This window comes from Amblyraja radiata, chromosome 8 (genome assembly GCF_010909765.2).
Source record: "Amblyraja radiata isolate CabotCenter1 chromosome 8, sAmbRad1.1.pri, whole genome shotgun sequence".
Lineage (NCBI taxonomy): Eukaryota > Metazoa > Chordata > Chondrichthyes > Rajiformes > Rajidae > Amblyraja > Amblyraja radiata.
Genome location: NC_045963.1, coordinates 81,711,705 through 81,733,008, shown reverse-complemented (window position 1 = coordinate 81,733,008; position 21,304 = coordinate 81,711,705). Strand labels below are relative to the sequence as shown.

Sequence of the window (21,304 nt, the reverse complement as noted above, 5' to 3'; positions counted from 1 at the left end):
GGGAGCAATCTTCCTGCATCTAGCCTGTCCAACCCCTTAAGACTTTTATAAGTTTCTATAAGATCCCCTCTCAATCTCCTAAATTCTAGAGAGTATAAACCAAGTCTATCCAGTCTCTCTTCATAAGACAGTCCTGACATCCCAGGAATCAGTCTGGTGAACCTTCTCTGCACTCCCTCTATGGCAATAATGTCCTTCCTCAGATTTGGAGACCAAAACTGTACGCAATACTCCAGGTGTGGTCTCACCAAGACCCTGTACAACTGTAGTAGAACCTCCCTGCTCCTATACTCAAATCCTTTTGCTATGAAAGCTAACATACCATTCGCTTTCTTCACTGCCTGCTGCACCTGCATGCCCACTTTCAATGACTGGTGTACCATGACACCCAGGTCTCGCTGCATCTCCCCTTTTCCTAGTCGGCCACCATTTAGATAATAGTCTGCTTTCCTGTTTTTGCCACCAAAATGGATAACCTCACATTTATCCACATTATACTGCATCTGCCAAACATTTGCCCACTCACCCAGCCTATCCAAGTCACCTTGCAGTCTGCTAGCATCCTCCTCACAGCTAACACTGCCCCCCAGCTTAGTGTCATCCGCAAACTTGGAGATGTTGCCTTCAATTCCCTCATCCAGATCATTAATATATATTGTAAATAGCTGGGGTCCCAGCACTGAGCCTTGCGGTACCCCACTAGTCACTGCCTGCCATTGTGAAAAGGACCCGTTTACTCCTACTCTTTGCTTCCTGTTTGCCAGCCAGTTCTCTATCCACATCAATACTGAACCCCCAATGCCGTGTGCTTTAAGTTTGTATACTAATCTCTTATGTGGGACCTTGTCGAAAGCCTTCTGGAAGTCCAGATACACCACATCCACTGGTTCTCCCCTATCCACGCTAGTAGTTGCATCCTCGAAAAATTCTATATGATTCGTCAGACATGATTTACCTTTTGTAAATCCATGCTGACTTTGTCCAATGATTTCACCACTTTCCAAATGTGCTGCTATCCCATCTTTAATAACTGATTCTAGTAGTTTCCCCACTACCGACGTTAGACTAACTGGTCTGTAATTCCCCGTTTTCTCTCTCCCTCCCTTCTTAAAAAGTGGGGTTACGTTTGCTACCCTCCAATCCTCAGGAACTACTCCAGAATCTAAAGAGTTTTGAAAGGTCGCATGCCGGCGGTCGAAGATTTAAAGTTCCCGCCGCGCCGCAGCCAGAAGCACCGCAGACCGCAGGGCCGACGGTCAGAGCTCCCCTCCAGGGGTTCCCGGCGAGGGATCCCACTCCTGATGGTAAGTCCCCGCCACACCCGCGGTAGAAGTTGGCCGTGGGCCGGCGGTGGGAGCTTCTTCTCCTCTGGGTCCCCAACGAAGGATCCCGGGCTGAGGATGCCGCGCCAGCTGGAGCTCCGCAGACCGCGGTTTCAGGCTGCCGCGGTCCAGTGAACGGAGCGCTCATTTCTGGCGACCCCCACTGAGGGCTCACCCGTTCCATGCCGAGAGTCCTCGCTGCGCCCGCAGCTGAAGCCCCGGGCACGTCTCCGGGAAAGGCCGCACCGATCCTCGATGTTAGGCCACGGGGGAGGTGACATGAAAAAAGTCACCTCTCCAAGGAGGAGGCGACCAAAGCGGTTTCCCCCTTACCTCCCCCCCACACACCACACCCCCCCACACACCACACCCCCACACTTTGCCTTCCAGCCCTGCTTACAGCAGTCTATGACCAGCTCTTCGTACTTCAGGGCCTATCCCACTTCGCAATTTATTTCGACGACTAATTTGAGGAAGGACATCCTTGTGATTGAGGCAGTGCAGCGTAGGTTCAGATTCAGATTCCGATTCAGAAAACTTTATTGTCTGTCGTAACAGAAAATCTTCTTTGACGTGGCTCAACATACAACCAGGACAATGTACTGATAAGCAGTCATACAACACAGATTTCTGCGAGCACACACAGTGTGTATAGATCTTAAAAGCAAGTATAAAGATTAGAAACTATAAAAATAGACAAGATAAAAGTTGTGGATACTTGTAAAGTGACAGTGCGTCAGGGTTAATTTGTCCCTTGTTCATTTTTTATTTAAGCTGTTTATGGCAATGGGTATGAATGAGTTTTTGTGGATGTTTTTCTTGGATAGGGGGACTCTATATCGGCGGCCTGATGGCAGAAGTTGGAAGGACTTGTGCAGGGGGTGGGTGGGATCCTGTGTAATGAGGTTGGCTTTCCTTTTAACTGCCTGGGTGTGGTGTACTGATAATTGATTTTGAGTTTTGCCAGTTATTTTGCTTGCTTGCTTGATGATCCGGGAAAGCTTTGATTTGTCTTTGACAGAGGTGAGGGTGAACCAGGATGTGATGTTAAAGGTGAGTACAGATTCTATAAGTGATTTATAGACAGCTGTTAAAATGTCCTGTCTGACATCAAAGCTCCTGAGTTTCCTCAGCAGGAACAGGCGTTGCTGTGCCTTCTTGTACACAGAGTCTGTGTGCTGGGAGAAGGACAGGCGGGTGTCAATCTCTGTGCCCAGGTATCTAAAACCAACTGTGAGGACAGTTAAAGTCTGGTCAGAGGAAGCGGACTTCACACTTCAGCAGTGTTTTGGAAACACTGACTGGAAGGCGTTTGCAGCCCAGGCCACCCTTGACTCCCACATGGACATTGATTCCTACACATCCTCTGTTCTGGACTTTATAAACTCCACCATCAATAGTGTCACCTCCCTCAAACAGGTGACCATATTCCCGAATCAGAAGCCATGGATGAACAGCGAGGTCAGGCTACTGCTGAAAGCACGGGACACCGCTTTCAGGTCAGGCGATGCTCGAGCCTACAGTTCAGCCAGGGCTAACCTGAAGAGGGGCATCAAGAAGGCCAAGCACTGCCATAAGCTCAGGATTGAGGAGCACTTCAACAACAACTCCGACCCCCGACGCATGTGGCAAGGCATCCAGGCCATCACGGACTACAGACCCTCCAACACCACCCCCACATCCAGCGACGCCTCCTTCCTTGAGGAGCTTAACCACTTCTATGGCCGCTTCGACAGGGACAATCTAGAGACAGCCATCAAGGCTGTGCTACCTGCCGATCACCAACCCCTCACACTCACCCCCTACGACGTATTTGTGGCACTGAGTAGGACTAATGCACGTAAAGCTGCTGGCCCTGACGGCATCCCCGGGCGCGTGCTCAGGGCCTGTGCTGCGCAGCTGACAGACGTCTGGACTGACATCTTCAACCTGTCACTTGCCCAAGCAGTTGTCCCCACGTGCCTTAAAACCACCTCCATCGTGCCAGTGCCAAAACACTCCACTGCGGCAAGCCTCAACGACTTCCGCCCAGTTGCACTTACCCCCATCATCACCAAGTGCTTCGAGAGGCTGGTCCTGGCACACCTCAAAAGCTGCCTACCCCCCACACTGGATCCCTATCAGTTTGCCTACCGCAAGAACAGGAGTACGGAGGATGCCATCTCAACGGCACTTCACTCCGCCCTCTCCCACCTCGACAACAGAGACACTTACGTAAGAATGCTGTTCATCGATTACAGCTCAGCATTCAACACCATTATACCATCAAAACTGATCACCAAACTCGGTAACCTGGGCATCGACCCCTCCCTCTGCAACTGGATACTGGACTTTCTAACCAACAGACCCCAGTCTGTTAGGTTAGACAAGCACACCTCTTCAACCCTCACCCTGAACACCGGCGTTCCACAGGGCTGTGTGCTGAGCCCCCTCCTCTACTCCCTCTTCACCTATGACTGCACACCTGTACATGGTACTAACACCATCATCAAGTATGCAGATGATACAACGGTGATTGGCCTCATCAGCAACAACGATGAGTCGGCCTACAGGGAGGAGGTCCAGCACTTAGCAGCATGGTGCGCTGACAACAACCTGGCCCTTAACTCCAAGAAGACCAAGGAGCTCATTGTAGACTTCAGGAAGTCCAGGGGCGGCACGCACACCCCCATCCACATTAACGGGACGGAGGTGGAACGTGTTTCTAGCTTCAGGTTCCTGGGAGTCAACATCTCCGATGACCTCTCTTGGACCCACAATACCTCAACTCTGATCAAGAAGGCTCACCAGCGTCTCTTCTTCCTGAGGAGACTGAAGAAGGTCCATCTGTCTCCTCAGATCCTGGTGAACTTCTACCGCTGCACCATCGAGAGCATCCTTACCAACTGCATCACAGTATGGTATGGCAACTGCTCTGTCTCCGACCGGAAGGCATTGCAGAGGGTGGTGAAAATTGCCCAACGCATCACCGGTTCCTCGCTCCCCTCCATTGAGTCTGTCCAAAGCAAGCGTTATCTGCGGAGGGCGCTCAGCATCGCCAAGGACTGCTCTCACCCCAACCATGGACTGTTTACTCTCCTACCATCCGGGAGGCGCTACAGGTCTCTCCGTTGCCGAACCAGCAGGTCCAGGAACAGCTTCTTCCCGGCGGCTGTCACTCTACTCAACAACGTACCTCGGTGACTGCCAATCACCCCCCCCCCCCCCGGACACTTATTATCACTTATTATTATTTATTTAAATCATTTGCTATGTCGCTCTTCCAGGGAGATGCTAAATGCATTTCGTTGTCTCTGTACTGTACACTGACAATGACAATTAAAATTGAATCTGAATCTGAATCTGAATCTAAAGGCCTCTACCTGCTCAACTGTCTGCCCATTCAGCCTCAGAGGTTCAAAGAGAGGTTGGGGGGAAGATGTTCGCCTCCCCCCACAACACAGCTCCTTGGTCTTGGAGATGTTAAGCTCCAGAGAGCTCTCTTTGATCCACAGCATCAGGGTGTTGACCTGCTGCTAGTAGGTAGCCAGAGAATTGTGATCCTTGATGTGGGCCACCAGGGCCATATTGTCTGCATACTTAAAAAGGGAAATGTCACTGTTATTGTTTGTTATGTCGTTTGTGTAGATGGAAAATAAAATCGGTGATAAAACACAACCCTGGGGGACACCAGTGTTTAAAATCATGTTCTTGGGAATTCCATAAATTCACAACTCTCTGGGTGAAAACGTTTTTTCTCACCTCAGTCTTAAATGGCCTCCCCTTTATTCTAAGACTGTGGCCCCTGGTTCTGGCTCCACGAGATTGATCCCTGGGATGGCGGGACTGTCATATGAGGAAAGATTGAAAAGACTAGGCTTGTATTCACTGGAGTTTAGAAGGATGAGGGGGTATCTTATAGGAACATATAAAATTATAAAAGGACTGGACAAGCTAGATGCAGGAAAAATGTTCCCAATGTTGGGCGAGTCCAGAACCAGGGGCCACTGTCTTAGAAACTTTTTCACACAGAGAGTGGTGAATCTCTGGAACTCTCTGCCACAGAGGGTAGTTGAGGCCAGTTCATTGGCTATATTTAAGAGGGAGTTAGATGTGGCCCTTGTGGCTAAAGGGATCAGGGGGTATGGAGAGAAGGCAGGTACGGGATACTGAGTTGGATGATCAGCCATGATCATATTGAATGGCGGTGCAGGCTTGAAGGGCCGAATGGCCTACTCCTGCACCTATTTTCTATGTATCTAATAAAGGGGAGGCCATTTAAGACTGAGGTGAGAAAAAACGTTTTCACCCAGAGAGTTGTGAATTTATGGAATTCCCTGCCACAGAGGGCAGTGGAGGCCAAATCACTGGATGGATTTAAGAGAGAGTGAGATAGAGCTCTAGGGGCTAGTGGAGTCAAGGGATATGGGGAGAAGGCAGGCACGGGTTATTGATTGGGGACGATCAGCCATGATCATATTGAATGGCGGTGCAGGCTCGAGGGCCGAATGGCCTCCTCCTGCACCTATTTTCTATGTTTCTACGTTTCTAATACTGCCGGCATTATTGATTGACATATCAGGTCACCGAAACATTCACGACGTGACGCGGCGTGATGACGTATTGACGTGCGGTGTTTTTTCAAGTGTCGCAACATTTTTTTGTCACCGCTGGATTTTGAAATGTTCACTGCTACACTGCTATGACGCCGGCAAGTGGGACAGGCCCTTTAGTCTTCTTCCTCTCGTGGGCCTCCCCCAGACGGGATTATATGTGAGGCATGGGGAGACTAGAATAATGGTTTAATTCCCCCCAGATACAAGTTAGACACATGATGAAAGAATGGGTCAACTGGCCTTGTTTAGTTTTGTTTAGTTTATAGATACAGGCCCTTCGGCCCACCAGGTCCACGCCGGCCAGCGATCCCCGCACACTAACACTACCCTACACACACTAGGGACAATTTACATTTATACCAATCCAATTAACCTACAAACCTGTATGTCTTTGGAGTGTGGGAGGAAACCGAAGATCTCGGAGAAAACCCACGTGGTCACAGCTAGAACGCACAAACTCCGTAGTCGGGATCGAACCCGAGTCGCTCTGTGAGGCAGCAACTCTGCCGCTGCGCCACCGTGGAATACATGTGTGCTTAATATTCACTGGATTTAGAAGGATGAGAGGGCATCTTATAGAAACATATAAAATTCTTAGAGGGATTGGACACGCTAGATGCAGGAAACATGTTCCCATGTTGGGGGAGTCCAGAACCAGGGGTCAACAGACAATAGGTGCAGGAGTAGGCCATTCGGCCCTTCGAGCCAGCACCGCCATTCAATGTGATCATGGCTGATCATCCCCAATCAGTACCCCGTTCCTGCCTTCTCCCCATATCCCCTGACTCCGCTATCTTTAAGAGCCCTATCTAGCTCTCTCTTGAAAGTATCCAGAGAATCTAATGAGTAACCACCTTTAACTAAGTACATCTTGCAGCTGAAACACGTCTTGGGATCAAATGACCCGATTCAGAACAATTTGTAACAGAACAGATTTCAACCTTTCTTTCTGCTTTGATGGTCACGATGTTTATGTTTTTGTTCCTGGCCTGGTTGGTAAATGTTGGAATGTAAAATGCTGCTTTGTGTCGTATGTTCTTTGTTTTGTTTCCCCAATGATCAAACAGAGCTTTGACGGATCATCTTGAAATAAACAGTCATTACTGTTATGAACAGAACAGCACGGGAGCCAGCCTTTTGGCCCACAATTAGTGGGTTAACATATGATGAATGTTTGATGGCACTGTGCCTGTAGGTAGACAATAGGCAGGGCCGGATTTAGATGAAGAGAGGCCCTAAGCCCCCCCCATCCCAATCCCCCACCCCCACGACTAGAGGACCATGACTACCTGACAGTGACAGTGTGACACTATTAGATCCTGCTGTATGTTGCCATTAAACAGTTGGTTTTAAAATACATATTGGATTCACCGCGGAGCGGGCGATGCCTTACCTGGATCGCCATTTGAAGCTCTGGGGTGTTGGGCCCGCTGCTTCAACATCGTGGAGCTGTGGGTTACTGAGCTCCCAGCCTCGGGCCGCGCTGATTTCAACATCGCGGAACCCTGGGATCCCTTTGCCGAGGGCCGCCAGCGTGAATCTCCGCCCAGCTCAGCCTGTGACTTCAGGAGCCGCGGACTCCGGTAGGAAGTGGCCGATTCAGAAGTCCAAGCCGTTCCGACGTCGGATGTTGACCCCAAATTTCATTGTATCTATTGGTGCATGTGACAATAAGTGTCTCTTGAATTGAATGTGGAATATTAAGAAATAAAGATACTACAAATACACTAAGAACAAAAATGTTTTATTCTCGCCTTCTTCATAGCAAAATCATCCAGAAGTTCACCAAGATCTGTTTGCCTCAATGCACAGAATGCTCAGTGCAGCCAACCTCTCTTGAGGCATCGTGGACCTTAATTCATTTTTTATTCTTTTGAGTCTTGAAAAATACCTCTCTCCCGAGCAGTTGGTGGCCATTGGCGGACAAACCGTTCGGTATCTGAGAGGGGAGGTCAGGGGGGATGGTGAACACACGGCAAGGATGGGGGTTGGGGCCAGAGGCAATGTCTGGTGGGGGGGTGGTGGGTGGTCAGGGGGTTGGGGGGTATGCGGACTGTAGTGTGTGTGGGGAAGAGCTGGGGTCACATGGTTTGAGGGGAATGGGGAAGACCCAGAGGAACAGCCACTGAGGTGACCAGGGTTGGGGGGACTAGCACTAGGACCCAGCGCAGTCAAACTCAGGGGAGTTGGAGTCTGCAGCGTGGAAACTTCAGGCCCGGTGCTGAGACCAGGCTGCAGGTAAGGCGATGGCTGCGGGCTGCTGGAGGGCGGTGGAGTGGCCAGGGTCAGCAGGAGGTCCCGTTGGGCGGGAAACCAGCCCCATCAGAGACTGTGAGCAGGGTTAACTATAGAATGGACCATTCCGCCTATGGTAGCGGGTGGCTGCTCATTCCCACCCACCCTTTATCCCGCCTTATATCTTCTCCCCTGAAGCAGGCAGGTCGGGCACAGTCGGAGCTGGCTCTGACATTGTTAAACTTGCAGCCGCGCACCGACTCCAACACTCCTGATTGTTGAAAGGACAAGGCTCAGAAAATACAAATATATCAAAAGTTTGGTGGAGCGGGCCGAGGCCCCCCTAGATCTCGAGGCCCTAACCTTAAGCTTGTCTAGCTTATACGTAAACCCGGCCCTGATACTAGGTGCAGGAGTAGGCCATTCGGCCCTTCGAGCCAGCACCGCCATTCAATGTGATCATGGCTGATCATCCCCAATCAGTACCCCGTTCCTGCCTTCTCCCCATATCCCCTGACTCCGCTATCTTTAAGAGCCCTATCTAGCTCTCTCTTGAAATTATCCAGAGAACCGGCCTCCACCCTCCTCTGAGGCAGAGAATTCCACAGACTCACCACTCACTGTGTGAAAAAGTGTTTCCTCGTCTCCGTTCTAAATGGCTTACTCCTTATTCTTAAACTGTGGCCCCTGGTTCTGGACTCGCCCAACATCGGGAACATGTTTCCTGCCTCTAGCGTGTCCAAGCCCTTAATAATTCAGTCTGAAGAAGGGTTTCGGCCGGAAACGTTACCTATTTCCTTCGCTCCATAGATGCTGCTGCACCCGCTGAGTTTCTCCAGCATTTTTGTCTACCTTAATAATCTTATATGTTCCAGGTGACAGTTTAAGAATAAGGCCATTTAGGACTGAGATGAGGAAAGACTTTTTCACCCAGAGAGTTGTGAATCTGTGGAATTCTCTGCCACAGAAGGCAGTGGAGGCCGATTCATTGGAGGGAGTTAGACTTAGCCCTTGGGGCTAAAGGGAATCAAGGAATATGGGGGGAAAACGGGGTACTGATTTTGGATGATCAGCCATGATCATATTGAATGGCGGTGCTGGCTCGAAGGGCCGAATGGCCTACTCCTGCACCTATTTTCTTTGTTTCTACATTTATATGTGGCATTTCAACAAATACACGTGAAGTCTTGGTTTATCAACAACTATGACCGGAGAATTAGTTCTAAATCAAAGCATTTTTAAATAATGCACACATGTACTCTTATGAAATTTCGACCCGAAACGTCACCCATTCCTTTTTCTCCAGAGATGCTGCCTGACCCCCTGAGTTTCTCCAGCATTTTGTGTCCATCTTCAGACTAAAGAAGTCTGAGGAAGAGTCTCGACCCGAAACATCAGCCGTTCCTTCTCTCCAGAGATGTTTCCTGTCCCGCTGAGTTACAGCAGCGTTTTGTGTCTACCTTCGGTTTAAACCAGCATCTTTCAGCTCTTTCCTGCACAAGATTTTTTTTAAATGCCATTAGATTAAAAGTGTAAGAGGAGGGCGTTTTCTGACCAGCATCTGGGGCCGTGTATGTTGAGTGGAGGTGATTGAGGAGGGGAGATAGATCACTTGCCATCTTGACTGAACAGTGGGTAGAGGATCACAGCGGCCGCGCAGTGCTGACGTCTTTGTATTTGTAGCAGGGGATTACACGAGCAATCAGAGTGGATTCAGCTCATGTAGTCCTGGCTCGCTGCGCCCTGTGTCTGTACTGAATATTCCCGCAGCATCTGAGCCCCCCTCCTCCCCATGATCTAGCATCCATCCCCCCCCTAACATTGTCCACTATGGGCGAGATTCCCAGTTTGGTGAAAATCGGGGTCTCCTTGAGAATCCAACCCGGCGACGGCCCGGTGTATTTCAAAGTGGACGGGCAACGCTTCGGACAAAACCGGACTATCAAGCTGCTGACCGGAGCCAAGTACAAGGTGGACATCGTCCTCAAGCCCGGGGTCGTGTCGGCCAAGTGAGTACTCAAGGTCGGGGTGATGGGGCCAGGTAGGGCCATGTCTGGGGTGTAAGTGGGGCAAAGCCGCCGGCTCCAACACCTCCCCCCCCCCCCCTAACCCCAACCCTCCCCCTGCGCTTTGTCATCTGGTCGCCGCTACTCTCTGTCCTGCATTACTGCGGCTGCAAATACCCCTGAACACCCAACATATACAGGGGAAGCCAAGGTTACAGACTGGCACTCTGCTCAAGATGATACCGATTGTCAGGCGATCAGCGCCGCCCTATATATATATATATATGGGTCTGGATCTGGATGTAGTACGCTGAAAATCTCTAGGTAGAGCATCACGCATATACATGACTACATATGTGTGTGTGTGTGTGTGTGTGTGTGTGTGTATATATATATATGCGTGCATACATATATATATGTGTGTGTGTATGTGTATATACATGACTACATATATATGTGTGTGTGCGTGTATATGCATGCATATATATAAATGTGTGTGTATTTGCATATGCATGCATACATATATATATATGTGTGTGTATATACATGACTACATATATATATGTGTGTGTGTTTGTGTATATATACATGACTACATATATATATATATATGTGTGTGTGTGTGTGTGTGTGTGTATATGCGTGCATATGTATAAATATGTGTGTGTGTGTGTGTATATATATGCGTGCATACATATATATATATGCACACACACACATATATATAGAAAAATTCCTGTGCGTCTATTTATTTTTAATTCCCATGCAACTAAAGCAAAACAAAATCTAAAAGCTAGCTAACTCGAGGCAAATCAGCAAGTTATTGCTGCCTAATCATTAGACAGATGTAAGGTGGGCACCTCTTGGTAACACAGATTCCACAGAGAGAGAGAGAGAGAGAGAGAGAGAGTGAGAGAGAGAGACAGAGACAGAGAGAGAGAGAGCGCTAGTGAGAGAGATAGTGAGAGAGAGAGACAGAGACAGAGAGAGAGAGCTACAGTAATCACAGCCCTGCTTTCTCAGTCGCTGAAACTGAGTGCTTATACTCTGCCATGATCACACTGAATGACGGTGCTGGCTTGAAGGGCCGAGTGGCCCACTCCTACACCGAGTGTCTCTGTTTCCACAATTACACACTTGTCCCGTCTTCCCGCTGGAGGTGTAAATTGTCTATTTGTGCCCATGATATTTCTTGCATTATTATTAATTTTACAACAAAGCAGAAAGACAGGGCTGGGTTTGGCCGTGACATTGGCGGGCGGGCGCGTACACCTTCAGTGTCTGTGGTCAATGTAATCAGAAGGAACTGCAGATGCTGGTTTACAAGGTATCTTCGCCTATCCATGTTACCCAGAGATGCTGCCTGCCTGTCCTGCTGAGTTACACCAGCATTTTGTGCCTATCTCTGGTTTATACTAGTCCTGTAACTCAGCGGGCCAGGCAGGCAGGCAGGCAGCATCTCTGGGTAACATGGATAGGCGAAGTTTCGGGTTGGGTTCACTGAGATACTCCAGCGTTTTGTGCCTCTCTTTGTTTGTGGTAGACCTTGCCCTTAAGATGCCGGGCTACCTGAACATGGCCGATTAACTCATGTTTAGAGGGAGCGTTAAGTTCATCCTTATTTGGAAAAAGGTTACCTTAAATACTTAGTGTGCAGGAAGGAACTGCAGATGCTGGTTTACCCTGAAGATAGACACAAAATGCTGGAGTAACTCAGCGGGTCAGGTAGCATCTCTGGAGTGAAGGAATGGCTGACGTTTCAAGTCGAGATCCTTCTTCAGACGGAGAGTCTATACTTGCCCATTGGGGTAGTGATTGGGGATGATCAGCCACGATCGCATTGAATGGCGGTGCTGGCTCGAAGGGCTGAATGGCCTCCTGCACCTATTGTCTATTGTCTATTGTGTATAAGAAGGCTCCTGTGTGATTTCAGGTCGATGTTGGTGGGCACGATACCCATCTCCCTGGAGGAGACTTCGAGAGACCCACAGACGGTGAACTACACTGGGGTCTACGACACAGAAGGAGTAGTTCACACCAAGAGTGGCGAACGGCAGCCTCTGCAAGTCCACATTCAGGTTAGTCAATAACACAATCCCACCTCATTCCGAATCACCGGTTCACCAAGTCACCAAGACTCCTTCTGAAGAAGGGTCTCGACCCGAAACATCACCCATTCCTACTCTCCACAGATGCTGCCTGCCTGACTTGCTGAGTTACTCCAACATTTTGTGTGTCTATCTTCAGTGTAAACCAGCATCTCAGTTCTTTCCTACACATTTCATCTACTTTGATCTGCTGATCTGCAGGGGTACTGATTGTGGATGATCAGCCATGATCACATTGAATGGCGGTGCTGGCTCGATGGCCTACTCCTGCACCTATTGTCTATTGTCTATTGTTTTCACATCTTACACTTCCATATCTCTAGTCTCCCTCTCAATAAACAATATAGACAATAGGTGCAGTAGGCCATTCGGCCCTTCGAGCCAGCACCGCCATTCAATAATCTTATATGTTTCAATGAGATTCCCTCTCATCCTTCTAAACTCCAGAGTGCACGTCCAGCTGCTCCATTCTCTCAGCATATGACAGTCCCGCTATCCTGGGAATTGGATCTCAGTCCCCTGACTCAGTCTGAAGAAGGGTCTCGACCCGAAAAGTCAGGTAGCTGTCTGTGCACCAGTCTCCCCACGTTAAACAAAGTCACGCACAGGCAGGCGTCCACCATGAGAGGACAGTCACACTCGTGTTGAGTGACCGCTGATGATGAGAGCTAAAAATTGCTGGAGAACCTGGGGAGGGGGAGGGGATGGAGAGAGAGGGAAAGCAAGGGTAACTTGAAGTTAGAGACATTTTTCTTGCATCGAGCCTTAGCAACGCATTTTAAGAGTAGAAAGAGGACCAGTCTTCGTTGAAACCAATGTGTACATCGAGGCTACAGTTAACAGTCAATGGTATATTGACAACAATTTGTATTTGGAACATTCATCAATCAGAGGCGGCACAGTGGTGCAGCGGGTAGAGCTGCTGCCTCATGGCGTTGGATAGCTGGGTTCAATCCTTACCTCGGATGCTGTCTGTGTAGAGTTTGCACGTTTTTCCTGTGACTGCGTGGGTTTCTTCGTAAGATAATAACTGATAGGAGCAGAATTAGGCCATTCGGCCCATCAAGTCTACTCCACCATTCAATCATGGCTGATCTATCTCTCCCTCCTAACCCCATTCTCCTGCCTTCTCCCCATAACCTCTGGCACCCGTACTAATCAAGAATCTATCTGTCTCTGCCTTAAATATATCCACTGACTTGTGACCTCCACAGCCTTCAGTGGGAAAGAATCCCACAGATTCACCACGTTCTGACTAAAGAAATTCTTCCTCACCTCCTTTCAAAAATTCTGAGGCTCTTAATTCTGAGGCTGTGCCCTCTGGTCCTAGACTCTCCCACTAGTGGAAACATCCTCTCCACATCCACTCTATCCAAGCCTTTCACTATTCTGTACGTTTCATTGAGGTTCCCCCTCATTCTTCTAAACTCCAGCATTTCCTCCGGGTACTCCGGTTTCCTCCCACAACCCAAAGACCTGCAGGTTTGTAGGTTAATCGGCCGTCTGTAAATTGCCCCAAGTGTGTAGGGAGCAGACGTGAAAGTTGGATAACATAGAACTGGTGTGTGAATGGCCGATCGATGGTCGGCCTGGACATGGTGGGCTGAAGGGCCAGTTTCTGTGCTGATTCCCCAAATCTGACGAAGGACATTATTGTCCTAGAGGGAGTGCAGAGAAGGTTCACCAGACTGATTCCTGGGATGTCAGGACTGTCTTATGAAGAAAGACTGGATAGACTTGGTTTATACTCTCTAGAATTTAGGAGATTGAGAGGGGATCTTATAGAAACTTATAAAATTCTTAAGGGGTTGGACAGGCTAGATGCAGGAAGATTGCTCCCGATGTTGGGGAAGTCCAGGACAAGGGGTCACAGCTTAAGGATAAGGGGGAAATCCTTTAAAACCGAGATGAGAATAACTTTTTTCACACAGAGAGTGGTGAATCTCTGGAACTCTCTGCCACAGAGGGTAGTCGAGGCCAGTTCATTGGCTATATTTAAGAGGGAGTTAGATGTGGCCCTTGTGGCTAAGGGGATCAGAGGGTATGGAGAGAAGGCAGGTACGGGATACTGAATTGGATGATCAGCCATGATCATATTGAATAGCGGTGCAGGCTCGAAGGGCCGAATGGCCTACTCCTGCACCTAATTTCTATGTTTCTATGTATCTTTCAATCAATCAGCCAAGGAGTACCTGTAAATGCAAAAATCTTTCTCAGCCTTGAATATATTACTGATTGATCATCACACCAACACCCTGAGTGTTCACACTCTCTGCCTTGTGACCAGGCACATGCCGTGAGTAATTTAGTCAGGGTAGGCAGTCAGTATCTTTGGTTAGTCGGCTTTTAAAAATAATCTTGAAAACCGCATATGTGCAGATTGTTCTCTCGACTTTTATAAAGTAATTTGTCTTCTAAAGTATTTAAAAACAAATAGCTCAAAGAAATGTACTTCCCACATTCTATTTGTTGAAATACAACCGCATGGCCACTCTTTCCTGTTGTACCGAGCTGTTTTAGATGTTCCAATTATTTTTGTTCCTTTGCGCTGTTGAAGTTCTTTAAGTTCCGGTGTTGGTCCGCCATTTTTAATTATTTGGGTCTTTTCCTCATAAGATTGCTTGGGGAAACTCTTAAGATAATCACTATCCGTCTTTGAAAAACCTGCCAAGAAACATGCGCTGCACGCAGTCCACGGTGGAAAGGCAGAATTTCAGCTGCCTTTGTAGACCGTTGCCACTGATGGCTTGAAGCAGTGTCGATGGCACGTGTGTAGCACATACGTCCGTGTGTTACATGTACTGTGGATGAAAGGCACGGAGAATTACGCCTACATAAGAGATCAATCTCTTAGGTAAGCATAATTCTCCCGTGCCTTTACTATTTATATTTAATAATTGCCATTTTATAATTTTATTCAGGGTAGGCACTGCCTCCCATGACTGCTTGTGACTGACTTCTTATTCCAACACCGCCACTTGCAAACAGATTTGCTCAGTTCTCACATCATCGTCCGTCAAAACATAGCGTGTCAATAAGACTGCCTAGTCTAACTGAAGAAGGGTCTGGACCCGAAACCTCGCCCAATCACAAGTTCACAAGTTATAGTACAATTAGGCCATTCGGCCCATCGAGTCTACTCTGCCCATTCAGTCATGGCTGATCTTTGCCTCCTAATCCCATTTTCCTGCCTTCCTCCCATAACCCTTGACACCCGTTCTAATCAAGAATTTGTCTATCTCTGCCTTAAAAATATCCACTGACTTGGCCTCCACAGCCCTCTGTGGCAATGAGTTCCACAGATTCACCACCCTCTGACTAAAGAAGTTCCTCCTCACCTCCTTTCTAAAAGAGCACTCTTTAATTCTAAGGCGATGACCTCTGGTCCTAGACTCTCCCACCAGTGGAAACATCCTCTCCACATCCACTCTATCTATGCCTTTCATTATTCTGTAAGTGTCAATGAGGTCCCCCCTCAACCTTCTAAACTCCAGCGAGTACAGGCCCAGTGCTGACAAACGCTCATCATATGTTAACCCACTCACTCCTGGGATCATTCTTGTAAACCTCCTCTGGACCCTCTCCAGAGCCGGCACATCCTTCCTCAGAGATGGGGCCCAAAATTGCTCACAATATTCCAAATGCGGCCTGACCAGCGCCTTATAGAGCCTCAGCGTTACATCCCTGTTTTTGTATTCCAGTCCTCTTGATATAAATGCTAGCATTGAATTTGATGCCCTTACTACCGATTCCACTTGCAGATTAACATTTTGGGAATCCTGCACCATCATTCCCAAGTCCCTTTGCACCTCTGATATCTGGATTCTCTCTCCATTTAGAACATAATCTACGCCTTTATTCCTGTTACCAAAATGCACGACTCCACACATTGCTACACTGAATCTGCCACTTCTCTGTCCACACTTCTAACCTGTCCAAGTCCTTCTGGAGAGTCCCTGCTTCCCATACACTGCCTGCCCCTCCACCTATTTTAGCATCATCTGTAAACTTGGCCACAAAACCTTCAATCCCCTCGTCCAAATCATTAATATACAATGTGAAGAGTAACGGCCCCAGCACCGACCCTTGCGGAACTCCACTAGTCACTGGCAGCCAACCCGCCATCCATGCTAGTAAATGTCCTTTAATACATTGGGCTCTTATCTTCCCAAGAACCTGATGTGCGGCACCTTATCAAAGGTCTTTTGAAAGAACATTCCTTCTCTCCAAAGATGCTGCCTGTCCCGCTGAGTTACTCCAGCATTTTGTGGCTACCTTCAGTGTAAACCAGTATTTGCAGTTTCTTCCCACACAGACAACAATTTGCCAAATTGGAGGAGCAGCACCTCATATTTCGCTTGGGTAGTTTACATCCCAGCGGTATGAACATTGACTTCTCCAATTTCAGGTAGTCCTTGCTTTCTCCCTCCTTCCCCTTCCCTTCCCAGCTCTCCCACAGCCCACCGTCTCCGCCTCTTCCCTTCCTTTTCCCCGCCCCCCCCCCCCGACATCAGTCTGAAGAAGGGTCTCGACCCGAAACGTCACCTATTCCTTCTCTCCAGAGATGCTGCCTCACCCGCTGAGTTACCCCAGCATTTTTGTCTAGCTTCTGCTCTATCTATCATTGTTTGCTAAACCCTCATATTGATGGATGTACAATAGGTAGAGTATAGAATGTGTACACTGGGGTGGCACAGTGCTGCTGCCTCAAAGTGCCAGAGACTTGGGTTCGATCCTGACCTCGGCTGCCGTCTGTACGTACAGTAGCAATGTTCATTTAGTTTAGCGAGGTACAGTGAAAAACCTTTGTTTGCATGCTAGCCAATCAAGTAGAAAAGTGCGTACATGAATGCAATCAAGATGTCCGCAGTACAAAGATAAAGGCTAAAGGGTACAACATTTAGTGCAAAGATATGACACTGAAGTACCCTGTGGATAAAACACAAAGTGCTGGAAGATCTCAGCAGGTCAGGCAGCATCTGCGGAGAAAATGGACAGATGGCGGTGTCTTTACGCTGTTGCGATCCTCAGTTTTTCCACTTAGGGCGGCACGGTGGCGCAGCGGTAGAGTTGCTGCCTCACAGCGCCTGAGACCCGGGCTCAATCCTGAACACGGGTGCTGTCTGTACGGAGTTTGTACGTTCTCCCCGTGACATGCGTGGATTTTCTTTGAGATCTTTGGTTTCCTTCCACACTCCAAAGACGTGCAGGATTGTATGTGTAGGATAGTGTTAGTGTGCAGGGATCGCTGGTCGGTGCGGACTCGGTGGGCCGAAGGGCCTGTTCCGCGCTGTATCTCTAAACTAAACTAAACTTAATGGGACAACTTTGTTGATTTCTTAACACCATCTTCAACACAGGTGTCAGAGGTTCTGTGGAGAAGGCAGGAGAATGGGGTTTAAGAATAAGGGGCAAGCCATTTAGATGGAGATGAGGAAACACTTCTTCTCACAGAGAGTTGTGAGTCTGTGGAATTCTCAGCCTCAGAGGGCGGTGGAGGCCGGTTCTCTAGATACTTTCAAGAGAGAGCTAGATAGGGCTCTTAAAGATAGCGGAGTCAGGGGATATGGGGAGAAGGCAGGAACGGGGTACTGATTGGGGATGATCAGCCATGATCACATTGAATAGCAGTGCTGTCTCGAAGGGTTTGAATGGCCTACTCCTGCACCTGTTTAAGAAGGAACTGCAGATGCTAGAAAACGAAGGTAGACAAAAATGCTGGAGAAAGTCAGCGGGTGCAGCAGCATCTATGTGGAGCGAAGGAAATAGGCAACGTTTTGGGCCGAAACCCTTCTTCAGAAGAAGGGTGTCAGCCAGAAACGTTGCATATTGGGTCGCCGTCCACCTACGGCAACCAAAGTCAACCTACGTCCACCTGCGACAAGCTACGACAAGCAACGACGCTGTCGGCGACAACTGAAGACAATTCAGTCACCGCTACCTGTCGCCGGTTGACGTAGGTAGTCGCCGATGGAATTCACCAAAGTCAGCACCCGGCGACAACCTGCGTCACCTGGTGACAACCTGCGACAGCGCCTACGTCAGGAGAAGACAAGCAACGTCAAGCCCACAGTCGCCGAAACGTTTTGAACATTTCAAAATCCAGCGGTGACCAGAAAAACGTTACGACTCTGTAGGCGACTTGAGGAGACGACTCACGACCGTACAGGCGTCACCCCGCGACCATGTGGCGACATCCTAGTCGCCTGTAGTCGCCGAAGAAATGGCCTAAGTGGGACAGGGGCTATTTGGCTTGTTTGATGAAGGGCTCATCCCTTATTCATTCTTTTCATCAGTAGCTGTTGGTTTGTTTCACTGCATATAATGAGATGGGGAGGAGATTGTGGGTGAATTCAGAATAAGATGAAAATTCCAGTGACCTTCCAACTGTGATGTCGGGAAGAGAAGCGGAAATCTGAGACTTCCACCTTTTTTCTCCAAAATATCTTCTGACAAATGGTTGAAAGCTTCGAGCCTGATGGTGATAGATGTCTGTATCAAGGTTGACAATATCAGATTAGCTAGACGCTGCAAGCCAGCCAACATCTGATTAAGTAGTCGGGCAAGCCTGAGGGCCTGTCGAGCTAACTTCATTGACCATGTTTGCAGGCTAGGTATAACATTCACTCTAATTATACTCTAGACAATTTATTTACTCTTTGATGGAGATAGATAGACACGGATAAACTGTTGAAATACAGGACAATTGCAGCGAATTGTGGACATTGCAGCCCAGACCATCACACCTCCCTTCCATTCACTCCATCTACACCTCACGCTGCCTCGGCAAGGCCAGCAGCAGAATCAAGGACCAGTCGCACCCTGGCCACTCCCTCTTCTCCCCTCTCCCATCGGGCAAAGGTACAGAAGTGTGAAAACGCACACCTCCAGATTCAGGGACAGTTTCTTCCCGGCTGTTATCAGGCAACTGAACCATCCTACCACAACCAGAGAGCGGTCCTGAACCTGAACTACTATCTACCTCATTGGTGACTCTCGGACTATCCTTGATCGGACTTTGCTGGCTTTACCTTGCACTAAACGTTATTCCCTTATCATGTATGTGCACACTGTGAATGGATCGATTGTAATCATGTATTGTCTTTCCGCTGACTGGTTAGCGCGCAACAAAAGCTTTTCACTGTACCTCGGTACACGTGACAATAAACTAAACTGTAAACTGTAACTGTAAGCATAATTTCCATCTTAATCCAGAGGGCAATAGAATAAGGACTTCAACGTATGATCACCTTCCATGTTAGAACACAGGACATGCTGAACATGAAGCCGTTAAACTCATCTCCTCTGTCTGCACGTGATCCATATCCCTCCATTCCCTCCATATTCATGTCTATCCAAATGCCCATTAAATGCCACTATTGTATCTGCCTCCAGCACCATCCCTGGCAGCTGTTCCCCTCTCCGCGTCAAAAACTTGCCCCGAGCATCTCCTTTAACCTTTGCCCTTCTCAATAGACAATAGACAATAGGTGCACGGGTAGGCCATTCAGCCCTCTGAGCCAGCACCACCATTCAATGTGATCTTGGCTACATCTCTGGAGAACATGGATAGGTGACGTTTCACAGAGTGCTGGAGTAACTCAGCGGGTCAGGCAGCATCTGTGGGGAACATGGATAGGTGACGTTTCACAGAGTGCTGGAGTAACTCAGCGGGTCAGGCAGCATCTGTGGAGAACATGGATAGGTGATACTTCAGGTCGAGGCCCTTCTTCAGAAGAGTGCATTTCATCTTATTCTAAGTAAACATGAATGATTCAACTGGCAAACTGGTATTAATAAATTCAGGAACATTGTCATTAATATAATTCCACTCTCATTCTGGTAACATTTAATCCTTGCGTTTGGGCTTTTGATTTGGCTTTGAAATGTATCATTACAGTGAACCCAGTTTTACTGAAACTTTCTTTTCTCTCTCCCCCTCCCCCCTCTCCCCTCCCCCCTCTCCCTCTACCTCACCCTCTCCCCTCCCCCCTCTCCCTCTACCTCACCCTCTCCCACCCCCCTCTCTCCTCCCACCCTCCCTCTCCTACCCTCTTCCACTCACCTTTTTCCTCTCTTCACTCCCTCCCTCTTCCCCACTCCCACCCACCCCCTCATCCTCCCCCTCTCTCTCTTTCCTTTCCTCTCCTCCCCTCTGCTCTTTTCCTAACTCTCTACTGCCTCTTCTCTCCCTCTCCCCCTCCCCATCCCTCTCCCCTGCCCCCTCTATCTCTCCCTGTCTCTCCCTCTCCCCCTCCTTCTATCTCTCTCCCTCTGTCCTTCGCCCTCCCCTCCCCATCCCTCCCTCTCCCCCTCCACCACCCCTACCCCTCCCCCCCCCTCTCTCTCTCTCTCCCCCACTCTCTCTCCTTCCCTCTCTCCAGTTCATGGACATTGGCACCTTTGAGACGGTTTGGCAGGTGAAGTTCTACAACTATCACAAGCGGGACCACTGCCAGTGGGGGAACAGCTTTGGCAGCATCGACTATGAGTGTAAACCCAACGAGACCCGCAGTCTGATGTGGATCAACAAAGAGATGTTTACCTAGACTGCAGTATGAGGACATATCCCTTCACACACTGGTCTGGACAGATTACACTTGTCCGCGTTATAAATACAAAAACCAAGCCTTAACATCAACACAAATTGGGCTGAAACTGCACAATGTGGAATTAACCATTTAGTGCTCAAGTGTAATTGCTTCTCCTGCTGTTTAGAATGGACATTTATCCACGTATTTTAAACAGATAGAATTTGATTTTGATAAAAACATATCCGACCTGCTGCTTATATCACTCAGCAGAAACTTAAACACCAGTATCTGCATTATGTTAGTAACGTATATGTTCTGCCATAACAGTTAGGAGAGTAAATTGATGTCAAATGTACAATGTTTTTGGTTCAATTAATGTAAAATGTAATATCTGTTGTCCGATCAAGAATTCGGAACGTGCAATTGTTAGAATAGCAATCGGGAATTAAACAAACATATTCCTGATTTTAAAGATAGACGCAGAGCGATGGAGTAACTCAGCGG

The 21,304-nt window shown here is 48.4% G+C and overlaps 1 protein-coding gene across 1 annotated transcript; it reads left to right on the top strand.

Annotated features, from left to right (window-relative positions):
• Positions 1-9,776: 9,776 nt before the first annotated feature.
• cnrip1 (cannabinoid receptor interacting protein 1) lies at positions 9,777-21,032 on the top strand. Its single transcript, XM_033026341.1, has 3 exons — positions 9,777-10,161; positions 12,092-12,236; positions 20,651-21,032. Exons 1-3 carry the CDS (start codon positions 9,983-9,985, stop codon positions 20,813-20,815), a joined length of 489 nt encoding a protein of 162 aa, XP_032882232.1. The 5' UTR covers positions 9,777-9,982; the 3' UTR covers positions 20,816-21,032.
• Positions 21,033-21,304: the final 272 nt, after the last annotated feature.